At 26.5% G+C, this 13,554-nt stretch overlaps 1 protein-coding gene across 23 annotated transcripts; it reads right to left on the bottom strand.

Annotated features, from left to right (window-relative positions):
* Positions 1-2,711: 2,711 nt before the first annotated feature.
* On the bottom strand, positions 2,712-13,554 carry LOC107165905 (High mobility group protein 2). 23 transcript variants are annotated; one of them, XM_089216982.1, is made up of 18 exons: positions 13,265-13,554; positions 13,074-13,124; positions 12,873-12,998; positions 12,658-12,782; positions 12,414-12,548; positions 12,052-12,102; positions 11,379-11,423; positions 11,269-11,313; positions 11,159-11,203; positions 11,049-11,093; positions 10,939-10,983; positions 10,829-10,873; positions 10,719-10,763; positions 10,609-10,653; positions 10,499-10,543; positions 8,870-8,969; positions 8,581-8,796; positions 2,712-3,501 (listed from the first exon to the last, which is right to left on the bottom strand). In XM_089216982.1, the coding sequence occupies exons 2-18, from the start codon at positions 13,108-13,110 to the stop codon at positions 3,356-3,358; spliced, it is 1,341 nt and encodes a 446-aa protein (XP_089073108.1). In that variant the 5' UTR covers positions 13,111-13,124; positions 13,265-13,554; the 3' UTR covers positions 2,712-3,355. The 23 variants fall into 23 exon arrangements, with proteins under 23 accessions (XP_089073108.1, XP_089073107.1, XP_089073110.1 ...); XM_089216981.1 differs by having other exon boundaries at positions 13,074-13,553; XM_089216984.1 differs by lacking the exon at positions 10,609-10,653 and having other exon boundaries at positions 13,074-13,552.

Genomic DNA, 13,554 nt, shown 5'->3' with positions numbered 1-13,554 from the left:
CCAATTTTTCCGTCAAATCTACCCATTTAACTTCAACATTTTATTCAGTCTGATCATTGTATCAAAATTATAAGATTTTTGAAAATACATGTGGATTTTGTATGAAATCGACTTGAGATCGGTCGGATTATATTTATTATTTTTGCGCTCAAAGTTCCACAAATGATTAAGTTAAAACTAGTAGTTTTTCTTCAAGGTTCAACTGTTCTATTTTTATTTCAACTCTGAGTTAGAGCTTGACAGTGCATGCAATACAATATTAATGCATATGTAATTGTAGATTTGATGTATTATGTCTAATTTCTGAATTTTTAATTTTATTACTTTAATTTATTATTTTTATATCTAATTTTAAAATTATATTATAATGATTGAATTCCATGGTGAACGTATGATGTATTGAATACGTAAATATAATGCACTTGTATCACAATTATAATTATGGGTTAGAACAGTGAGTAAAATCCGCACTTAATAGCAAATTAATGACGTGGGTCAGGTTGTGCTCGAAATTGTCACATATAATAACGTATAACTGATACAGTGACACCATTGTATGATTGCAGGGAATTTGATTTTTCTGAAAAACACGGTCGATCATTCCGGCGGACTTGAACGGTTTAGTGTATTTAATCGCCAAGATACTGGTTGACTTGCGTCGTGAGTGAGTTGTTGAACTTCCTATGGCGAGAGAAGCAGTGGTGACATTAATTCTGTGTCGCGGAGAGTTGGCCACGTGGCTGGACGAAATATAGGGTGATTATCAGTGACGTACGCAGAAAATAGTTTGCACAGATTGCACACATAAAAATAAATAATTTCGTACTATTTAATAAAGTTTTAAAATTTATTTATCTCCGAGTAGATTTGTGAAATAATCTGCATATCCGTAAAATACTCAAAATTGCAACTTCAAAAGAACAAAAGGTTATAAATATTCATAATTAAATATAGTAGGTATTATAGTACTATACTACTTAATTAGGGTGACGAGGTGGCCTAGTGGTCTACCGCGTCGGCTATGGCTCAGCCGGACCCGGTTCGATCCTCGACCATCGGGCGGCATTTTTCTCCGGGCAAGTCACGGTGTCCGGAGAACAAGTGCCGCCATCCCCCACTCCGGGGCATGGCAGAAACCGACGGGTGCCCCAATTGAAATTCTGCCAAAAACTCTCACCCACGTGTAAAACCAACCTACAGTACTACCCCCTTCCCAATGGCCTTAGTTGCCGCCGGATAATTAAAAAAAAAAAAAACTACTTAATTACTTAAATATGGTCCATGAGAAAAAAATTTTAAGACGGATACGACAACCTCCTCCCTCCAACAATCATAATTAAGCCAAACTGGCATAATAACTGACCCGACTGGAGCATGGAGGAATATTTAAAAGTTAAAACATATTATATATTTCATACAACAAAAAATTTAAATATATAATATATATTATTTCTAGGCAACTACCTGGTAATTGTAAAACCTTATTACATATTACATAAACGACATTTAGGTTTATACAAAATGTATCGAATTTAAAAATTTGTTCCGTTTCAATGCCCCTCACAATTTTGTTTTAGAGTTAACGCTGGAAGTTTTTGTGCACAAAGATTGAGACCATTTCTGTACAAACGATTGGCGTGGTCAGATGTTCAAATTTAAAATTAGGGGGGGACATTGAAATGGACCTACCCTAAAATCAACTACACATAATAGTTTAATTAATACAAGTGGATTATGAATAAAATGTGACCATATGTCATTTCAGAAGACAACCCAGAAACAAATTTTTTTCACAGGAAAATTTCTCATATCTCGTAGAATGATCCGATTTTGATACATTTTTTTTCTTGAAAGAAAAACACTTCTTATAAAACGAGTTTTCAAAATTCTATCTCTAAACCATATAATGCGATTTTGAATATGGCCGATTTTCACAAGATTTCATGTTATTTTTTATTATTTTTATTTTAGGCAACAAAATTATAAATCAAAATCGAATACGCCTTGAAGAAAATTATCCTTTTCTGACAAAAAATAATTAACTAAATTAGTCAATTCTTTGACGCGTGAAAGCGTGTTTTGAACAAAAAATTACTCTTCATTTTTTTGCCGTCGACATGTGCTCGTTTGTGTAGATATTAGATAGGTACTAGCAAGGCACCTGCATACACTCACACTAATCATTATTGTTGATATTTACTATATACATATGCCATGGACGGCGGCAATGAAATTGTATATAGCCCAAATATTGTCCCTTAATAAAGGACACATGGGACCAGGCCCTTTAATTAAGTGTATCTAGTGTAATTGATCTAATTCAAACCAACGATAATATAATAATTATTGTTATAACATAATATTACTTATAATTCAATACAATCTTAAGATTTTAAATTAGCCCAACTAATTTTCACGAAATGCCATATGCAACCTGTCCAGATCAGTACCTAGTGGTCACCTGTTCTACTTACTTATAGGCATCTTACAGCATAAGACTATTATATACTATTGAATTTCTTAGTATGATTACTTAAAGACATTCAATATTTATATTGTTAATAATTGTTTTAAAATGCATTGGGGATTTACAATGTGCTTTATTTTTTGTGTCGTCATCTTTGGTAGCAATGAAAATTACTCATTATTTTTGTAGGTAATTTCTGGTAGGAAATTATAACGAGGATAGTACTTTTCAAAGTGAGAAAAAATAAAAATCAATTGTTATTTTATTTCAAAAAGAAACTATAAATAATAAAATAATTATTTACTTAACAGTTAAATTTTATAAAAACTTTTTCACGTGTATTTTAAATTATTAACCAATCAACTAATGATTGTCTTTTTCCAGTATAAGTATAATTATGTTTATAACATTTTTAATTCTACGTCAAAAACCTTGAAAATGTAATAGGTATGTTGTAGGTGTTTACTACATTCCTCACAAGTTGTTGTTGTTTTAAAAATATGTAAAATACAGTCTTGATATTTTCATAATTATTTAAAGTTAAAATTTTTACCTAAGTTGTCAAAATCATGAAAATGTATAAGTAAACTATCTTTTGGTGAATAAAAATGCATACTATTTTCAATTTTTATAGTTGAAAATATATTGATATATTAAGTTAATGCTGCTTGTGTTACATTAAAAATAATAAAATATACATAAGACTTTAAATTGTTACTGGTTTTAAAACAACAATCACTCTGATAAATAATTTTTGAAGGTACTTATATGTACATATTAATTATGCTAAATGCAATTTTTTTTTAAATTTAATTACAAAATAAAAATATAAAAAATCCTTTGGAAAACATATGACTTATACTTTGCTAAAATTAAATATATTTTATATTAACATTGAGAAGGGTCTAAATTAGATAATGCTTTTTTGAAATATGTAATCCAGGATGGATCAGTTTCAGTACCAGCTGTTTGATGTCTGGAATAATTAATGATGTATTCGTCAATATTCTCGTAAGTAGGTGGTGCAGTGTTATCTAAATAAAGAAAAAATATGCTCAAATTATTAAAATAATAAACAAGATTATTTAGAATTTAAATTATTTGTTTATAAAATAGAATATTATATAGTTATTTTCAATCAAATTAAATGTTTTAATATTTACCTAATACCTTAATATTATAATATGTCCAATAATATAAACACTTAGATGGTAAGATATATAATGTGTTTATGACTATACATAATATCATTATATTTTGTTTATGTTGAAGTGTTATACTAAAAATAGCAGTAAGAAACTTTAGGCAGCTAATCCTTTGACATTTATCAACTTACTAGGTATTAGTTTTGCACAATTGAAACGGCTATTAAAATTTTAGATGGAATTTTTCTTTCTATGATGACCTAGATAAAGTGAGTATTTTGTTTTATAGATTGTTAATAAAAACAAAGTTAAATAGTCGTATAGAATATTAATATTAAATATTAAAATAAAAAAATCCAGAGACAGAATTAGGTAGGTAATGGGGAACTTGTCTCGTTTACCTGGATAAGTAAATAGTATAATAATAATAATCTAATATTTAAAAAAGCTATATCATTATTTCTTTATAGTACTACTGTAGTACTGTTACCCACAAATATTTACAGAAAAAGATTATTACCTATATTTAATGATAAAACCAATACATTACATTACTTAGAATCAAAAATAATAGCACAATTTAATTAATTTTGTAGAATAGATTACTTTAAATACAGCTGGGTAATAGAGACGATAAGATATATTTGTGTTAAGTTTCAATTTCACACAAATATTTTTGAGTAAGTTACAGCAAAATAACTAAAATTGTTATTTCAACCCAAATTTTAATTTAAAATATCTACAAAAAAATTGTACTAATACATTTTTTTGGTTTTAGTATGAACCATTTATGATGAAACCTTCAACCTTGTATTAAATTATTAAGCTTTAAGTATAAAATTGAATATTTTATACATTTTAAATAATTTGTCATGAACTCATGAATAATAGATTCTAAATTCACGATTCAAACTACGATTGTAAAACTAAAGCTGTGTATTTAACTTCATTTCTTACATCATGAATATTGTATTAAGTACCTAGATTTTGTAGTCCCGAAAAATTAATTTAAGTCATTAATTAAACATAAATTATTATATAACTAAGTGCAAATTATAATGGTTTATTTTAGATGTTGGATAATTTGGACAAAATTGATAATATATTAGTGCCCCAAAATAAGTTTTCACATAAACCACTAACGCACCTTGTTATAAACCCTGTGTAGTCTATCTTATACTGTAACATAAATGTACATTATTGGACACTATTTTTTTTAAAACTAAAATAACTTAATGCTAGTTATAAATATGTAAAAATAAAAGTACAGAAATAAGTAGTATTAATGATACGGAAGATTCAAAGTTTTATTACTTTGTTATTGTACATAGTTATGTGGCAGACACAATTATGTACGTTTTGTAAGTAAAATTGCAAATAAAAATTGGTTTTTACTTTGCTGTCTAGGCCTATCTGGAGTGGTTTTGCAAAGCAATTCAAAAGATATGTTCAATTTATGGAGCAAAAGAGCTGAGGAGCATAGTAACAAATACTAATCACTAGATGTTCTTTTTTCCAACACAATCCAATACATCCTATATATATTTTCCAAGTGTTAAAGGTATGTATTTAAATAATGACTTATTAATAATCAAAACTTGGTGATTTCTGTACTTATATTTGTATCATTTTTGAAATGTTATTAGCCGATAGCCAGTTAATGTGCATTTTGTTCCACAACTATTATCAGGGCCGTGCCTAGGGGGTTGCAAGAGATGCGTGTGCACCAGGCACTATTGACCACAGGGGCGCCAAAAGCATTTTTATAATCTAAGTAATATATATTACTAAAATACTCAATATTAATTCATATTCTTTTTTCTCGTCGAACACACTATTTCGACATAATAAGCATTGCCTTGATTGTCTACCAGTTGACAAATATAGTGTTTATATTTTTATTTATTTTTAGTGTTAGTATTTATTTTTTTCCCGTAATGACGACGTCGCTGATCGCGATATATATAATATATTATTATTATTGTTACTTAATAAAATTAATTTAATAACATAGACTGCAACATATAACAACGACTGGAACGAGTGGAAAGAATTGTACGATTTAATTTTGAACCCATGATATATAGTGTTCAGACATTGTGTTCACGGCATAGTGTATATTTTTCATTAGGAAAGTCAATTGAAGATCTTAATAAACACGCTGCTGATCTAGTTTTAAAATATAGTTCAGATCTGAATAGTGAATTACTGAATGAAATTTAATGTTTTAAGCATCAAGGAGAAGCAATTATACCTAATTTAAAAATGGCAACTTATTTAGACACATTAAATGGCATAAAAACATATGAACTAAGCTCAGTGTATCCAAATTTAGTTATCGCTTACAGACTATTACTAACTTTTTCTGTAACTGTTGCATCTGGGGAAAGATCATTCAGTAAACTTAAACAAATCAAAACATATCTCCGTTCAAACATGACTCAAGAACGATTATCAAATCTTACTATACTGTCAAACTGTCAATAGAAAATAAAATGACATAGACTATAAATTTTGATGATGTTATTGAAAACTTCGCATCGGTCAAATCTCGAAAAATAAGTTTATGAAAATCAAGTCTAGTACTTATTATATTTTAAAAACTTAATTATTATAGTATTTTATTAAGATTATTTACTATAAATCCATTCAAAAGTTTAGTAATATTATACTAAGAATTAAAATAATACACATTTTTAATACTTATAACATGTTTATACTATTTCATACTTATAAGTAGAGACCGGATTTTTATGTTTTTACATCTTTTTACTGAGAGTATGCAGCTCCGATTGGATAAGCTTTCTGGACGATTCATTTACCTATGATCTGATATAAAAAAGTTTTTAGAGCATAAAAAAGAATATTTCAAGGTTAGAGAATATTTTGTGCAAAAAACATGTTTTAAGAATATATTGGTATATTGGGGTTTAATTTGAATATTTTATTAAAAATCTAATAGTTTATAAAAAAAAATCCAAAACAATTTTTATTGTAGTATCATATTATTTATCTTGACGAAAGGAATATTGAAAAGAACATAAAATTGATAAGAAAATCAATTATAATAATAATTATTATTTCCTATACTATATTCTCTTATCTTCTTTTTATAGATGGACCATGGTAGTTGCATAGAATAATATAGTACAATAGAATAGTATTCTATGGTAGTAGTTCCCGCGTTCTACGTGGGTAGCACTGATCGTGTTCCGCACACTTCATTGTCCTATACTTCTGCGCATGTGCGTAGAGTACGCTAACATCTCTATCTGTTATATACTGATATCACGGAATACAGATATCAAATAATCTTTACAAATTCATTAATCATTTTAATTTTTAATAATTGTTAAATCTCAAGTGTATTACTACTATTACCAACTACTAATACATTTTTATTTTTTGAATTCATAAGCCTGAATTATTTTTTTTTTTTGATTTGTTTTAATACATAATATTATTCTGTTATTCAACAATACATTTATGTTTTTATTATTTAAAACTTGTAATTATTATTGGTTGTAAACTCACACATCTAAAATACAATTAAACATATAGTTACACTAGTATATCATCATATTATAGGTTAAATTATGACTGTTTGAATATTTTTTAACAATTAGGATTAATTTATCTATCTTATACATTTTGTAAACTATTACTGTTATTTATTTTATCAGTAATCAATACATTTTTACGAAAAAGAATATTTTTGCATATTAAAGAATATTTTGATGAAATTATAGAGCATAGAAACATCTTATTTCTATGGTTTTAAGTGCATATAAATCCGGTCTCTACTTATAAGTGATAATTATTATATTATATATACAGATTTGGTGAATTTCTTAGTTCAAATAAAATGTATAATAATTATGAATACTATTGCATTTGTCAATAATATTCAAAAAAGGCTCTCTTCCTGTTTAATTATCATCTTTAGAAGTGTTTGTACAATGTACATGTCGATAAAAATGTTTAATGTGAAAAATAAGGTAAATCTGACGATTCTATCTCCGGCTCTTCCCTAATGTTTTTATATGTATAAAAATATTTGGTAGAGGGGGTGGGGGCGCTAGAAATGATTCTTGGCACTGGGCGCTGATTATGCTAGGCACGACACTGACTATTATTAATTATAAGGACGTCAACATAATTATATGTATATCTTATAAAGAAAACTAACTTAACTATTGTAGTGAGCCCTTCTAGGATCATCAAGAAACTTAATGGAATAATCAACACTTGATGTTTTTGAGTAATATTTTATTTATTATAAGTCCAATATTTAATAATATGGAAAAAATGACTAAGTTCAATTAATTTATTAATGGCAATAACGATATGTGATTTCTAGTGTATTTAGCTTCCAGTTGCTAGTTGTTGGTAAGTTCGTCTGACTATCGTATCACTGAAGAGCTCCTCTCATAGAGAATCCCTAGTCCCTACTCCAGTAATCATATCCATGTTACGCAAATCCCATGGTCATACATGGCGCGCGTGACTCAACCGGATGTCCCTTACACAATTATTTATAGTGTGATATCCGTTTACATAAAACACACAATTCCTGTGTGACCTACTTTAAGGAATATTCAAATGAGTAGTGATTTATATAATGTCATATGTATTATTATTATTATTATTATTATTGGCACTACGCTGTTGCTCTCCAGCACTATTATTATGATATTACTACCAGGGACTCATAAGTAAATATAGATAAAGTCACAGCTCGTTACACTATAGAAGTGTTAAAATATAGATAGTTGGAATTTAAAACAGCCAATCCTATAAAAATTCCTAATCATTATTAATTTTGCTCAAGTGACAAGACAAACTAAAAATTTGTCATTCATCAATAATTTTAAGATTGGAAATTTAATTTGATTATTATTCATTAGATAACTATTAACTTTAAAAAATGTAATAAATCAATTTGTTTAATTACTTTGAAATATTTACCTGGGAATTCAGCATTAACAAATGCATCCAGAAGTTTAGATCGTAATTTAATTAAATACTGTTCATACTTTGAACATTCAGCATTGAGTTGTTCATTGTGAGCCACTAATCTTGTACTAAAATTTTCAATATTTTCAATATGTTTTTCTAAAACACATACTTCTTGTTTTTGATCTGTTACCTTTTTACGAAAGTTCCTTAGTTCAACATCTCTAGCTATATATAATATATATATATATATAAATAATAATAATTATTATAATTACATAAAAATAAAATAAATACCAACCTTTATTGAAGTTTAAGAATTCTTCAGTAAATATAGTTATGTCATGAACTTTATTATTATCACTAGATATAGATAGGTTTCCCTTTTTAAACTCTTGATCCTAAATAGAATAAATACATATATAATTAATAATTAATACCAATCAATTTGCTATTCTACAAAATTCAAGGCCTGTAATATATATTTTTCATGCAGTTATCTTTATCCAAAATTCCAATACAACAAAAAATACAAAATAGAATTCTTTTTTTAGTTTGATATCATTGGATGGTTAGTTAGGATCCAGAATTTAGGGAGTCTTTTTGCCTTTCTAGAATACTGTTATCTTTGTCAGTAACAAAAAAACTTGTGTTTAAAAAAAAAAAAACAGATAATAATAATCAATAAAATTAATATCTTCTTCATTATTTTATGAGTACTATTTGAATCAGTGTTTGCATATTGTGTATATATATATATATATAATACATATGTTACGGGCAAAGTGGAAAATAATTCGGACAATGTATACAATGTTCGAGGTATATGGGGAATAGGTACATGAGGTATAGGACAATGTAAATTGTTAATTATTTATACAAAATAATCTGCATAATATATTATGTTTAATCATCAAATGATAAATTAGCTAAAATTATACATTTAAAATATTGTGAAGTATATTTATTCTAACAATTACCAAAATAATGAATAATCATTATAAATTTATAAATGCTACGTCTATTCTATGATTAAACACACTATATAATCAATTATCATCATATATATCATAATTAATTAATTTTTATATTATTATTATTTTTATTTATACTAATTTATTTCAAATAATTTTAATATTTTTTTTACTAACTATACTATTTATTACTCCATAATATATTATTTTTTTATTGCAAATTATTAATATTGCATAATATAATATATTAATATTATGTTTTATCAAATAATTTTTATATACAATTTTTTTTCTTATAAATTATAAATAGTTATATGCTATGTCTATCCTTTGGTTAAATACTAATGACATTTTGTGAATGCACTATATATCCCGATAGTGCTTAAACAAACATTTATTTATTTTCTACATTTTATTTAAAATGGAAAAATTTAATGCGAAATTGAATATCGTGTTTCATGAAAAAAATGTGAATAATGTGTATTTAACCAAATTAAAATACGGCGAATTAATAAGTTAGAAGTTAGAATAAATGTACTTCACAATATTTTAAATGTATAATTTAAGCTAATTTATCATTTGATGATTAAACATAATATATTATGCAGATTATTTTGTATAAATACTTAACAATTTACATTGCCCAATATACTTCGGACATTGTATGCATTTTCCGAATTTTCCACTTTGCCCGTAACAAATATATAAATGAGGTTAAATTAACCACTTATTTTTTAGAAAATCAATAGTCCAGCAATCGGCTCATAAGCTCATAGTTAAAATTTCAACTGTTAGATGATATAACTGTTATTTGTTAATAAATTATGTATCTACATATTTTTATTTTTAATTATTTAATAAAACATAAAATGTATTAAGGAAATTCACCAAGTTTTATATTTTACATTAAAAAAGGGACCCTTAAGTTTTACATATAGTGGTATTTTTATACTTACGCCACTGCTTGATGTAGATGGTTTTTCTTTTCTAAATCCTTGATCCTAAACAAAATAGATATATAGATAATTAATAAGAATTAATGATTGGATTCAATTCTTATACTTACGCCACTGCTTGATGTAGATGGTTTTTCTTTTCTAAATCCTTGATCCTAAACAAAATAGATATATAGATAATTAATAAGAATTAATGATTGTATTCAATTCTTATACTTACGCCACGGCTTGATGTAGATGGTTTTTCTTTTCTAAATCCTTGATCCTAAACAAAATAGATATATAGATAATTAATAAGAATTAATGATTGGGTTCAATTCTTATACTTACGCCACTGCTTGATGTAGATGGTTTTTCTTTTCTAAATCCTTGATCCTAAACAAAATAGATATATAAATAATTAATAAGAATTAATGATTGGATTAAATTCTTATACTTACGCCACTGCTTGATGTAGATGGTTTTTCTTTTCTAAATCCTTGATCCTAAACAAAATAGATATATAGGTAATTAATAAGAATTAATGATTGGATTCAATTCTTATACTTACGCCACTGCTTGATGTAGATGGTTTTTCTTTTCTAAATCCTTGATCCTAAACAAAATAGATATATAGATAATTAATAAGAATTAATGATTGGATTCAATTCTTATACTTACGCCACTGCTTGATGTAGATGGTTTTTCTTTTCTAAATCCTTGATCCTAAACAAAATAGATATATAGATAATTAATAAGAATTAATTATTGGATTCAATTCTTATACTTACGCCAATGCTTGATGTAGATGGTTTTTCTTTTTTGAATCCTTGATCCTAAACAAAATAAATACATAGATAATTAATAAGAATTAATAATTGGATTGAATTCTTATACTTACACCACTACTTGATGTAGATGGATTTTCTCTTTTAAATCCTTGATCCTAAATAAAATAAAAACACGAAAAATATGATAATTTAAAAAAATGAATTTGTAATTATATGATTATCTTAAGAGGATGCTACACACATACTTGTTGCATCTATCTTACAAGTCTGAAAATAGCAATTTTACACTTAGCAGATAACATTGAGCTTTGTTAATTTAAAAATTAGAGTACATTAACCTATTGTGAAACTTGATGGTCTGTGTTTGTATGAAGGTTTTTTTTTACAATAACTTAGTTTTTAAGTAAATTAAGAGTATTTTAAATTTAGACTTTTTTTATATATGCATGACTTGCTTATAAAATTGAACTATCGTAAAAACCCAAATACAAACAAAGATGTTTATAAAATCAAGTTCCATAATAGGTCAATTCACTCTAATTTTTAAACTAACAGAGCTAAATGTGATCTGCTGAGCGTAATTTTGCCATGTTATGCACTTGCAAGACATGGACAACAAATGGATATGTAGCGTCCTCTTAATCTATCATATAATAGAATAAATTCATAGATAATTAATAGTTATTAACAACTAATTTGTAGTTTAATAACATCTTCATCTGTAATAAATTTTTTTTCATGCAACAATATTTATTCAAACTTCAAATATAAATAAAACATTACCTTTTTGAATTTGGTATCATTGGAAGATTTTTCTTCTTTTAATTTTTGTTCCTAAATAAAATAAAAACATATATACTGAGTTTGTAATTTTATAATAATCTTAATTTACAATATATATTTTTCATAAAATTATATTTATTTAATATTTAAAACAGTAAAAAAAAATAATAAGAATTTTTTTTTTTTAAATTTGGTATCATTAAATTACTGGTGTAATCAATCTTTAATATTTATGTTTACAGTAGAGAATTGACGCAACAGAATAATAATTAAAACTTTCTTGTATAATATTATATAGGACATTTTAACATAATATAAACTTTATATAAAAATCATATGTGTAGTAAAATATTTCAACTAACTTTTTTGATAGGTATATCATATTTAGCTCTGTTTGATTTTAACTTCATAAAATTTCTGTATGCATCAGTCTTTTTATAAGCCTCAAGTTCTTCAACATATTTTACTCGTTCTTGTTCAGCGGCTAAAAGGTATGGCTAAAAACAATAAAAGAATAATATGTAAAATTGTTGATAATGTTTAATATATGCATTTATTAATGATCAATACATTAAAGTCGATAATAAATTATTATGTAGAAATTACTTTTTTTTTATCTGCTGGCATTTGGTTCCATTCAGTAGCTAGTATTTTGGTTATTTCAGAAAATGGTAAATTGGAATTTTGAGAACAAAATTGTTGACGTCTATTATTTAAAAATCTTATGTATCCTGTAAATATAGATGAACAAAGAATTTAATTTTAATACTCTGGAATAATACATTATTTTAAAACTATATAAAATCGTATAAATTAATTACCACTAAGTGGAGGTTTTGGAGCTTTTTTGTCACGTAAATACGTTCTACGTTTTTTACTTTTGGCTCCATTTTTATCAACAGTTTTTGGAGTGCCATTTTCATTCGATTGCTTATCTTGAACTACAACTATATGGACAGTAAGAACGGAATGGTATACACGACATGTTTATTATTGAAATATAAAATTATAAACGTTAGTACCTGATTTGTCCATAGACCCAGTGTTTTTAGAATTCATCACTTGCTCTTTCCCTAATAAATACAAAACGTAAAAACATTTAAACACGCCAACGGTTTACGACTATATTATCCGTACGTCAAAATTCAAAACAGCGGAGAGTTGTAAATTAATATCATTAATCGCGATATGACTAAAAGAAGTAGGTACCTACCAAAAAAATAACGCACTCGTACAAGCTACAACGGCGGAATAGTGAAAACACCAGTAACGTGGTCGGAATGTCTGCGCGGGAATATCTCTCACGTGGATAAAATATGATACACTGCAGCACTGTACACAAACACCATGATAATATTAATTATTATAACATTGATCTACACGATAAACAGCGAATGTGTGTAGATAATAATACGAATTGTGAATAGTGATCATGGTATCAACCACGGGTATAGTATCTATGGTTGCACAACGATCACGGATATGGCGGCTGTGAATGTTCTT

Source organism: Diuraphis noxia, unplaced genomic scaffold (genome assembly GCF_037042655.1).
Source record: "Diuraphis noxia isolate RWA-SAM2 unplaced genomic scaffold, SU_Dnox_SAM2 contig0001, whole genome shotgun sequence".
Taxonomy (NCBI): Eukaryota; Metazoa; Arthropoda; class Insecta; order Hemiptera; family Aphididae; genus Diuraphis; species Diuraphis noxia.
Note: the sequence above shows the minus strand (reverse complement) of the source record. Positions and strands in the feature narration are given on the sequence as shown.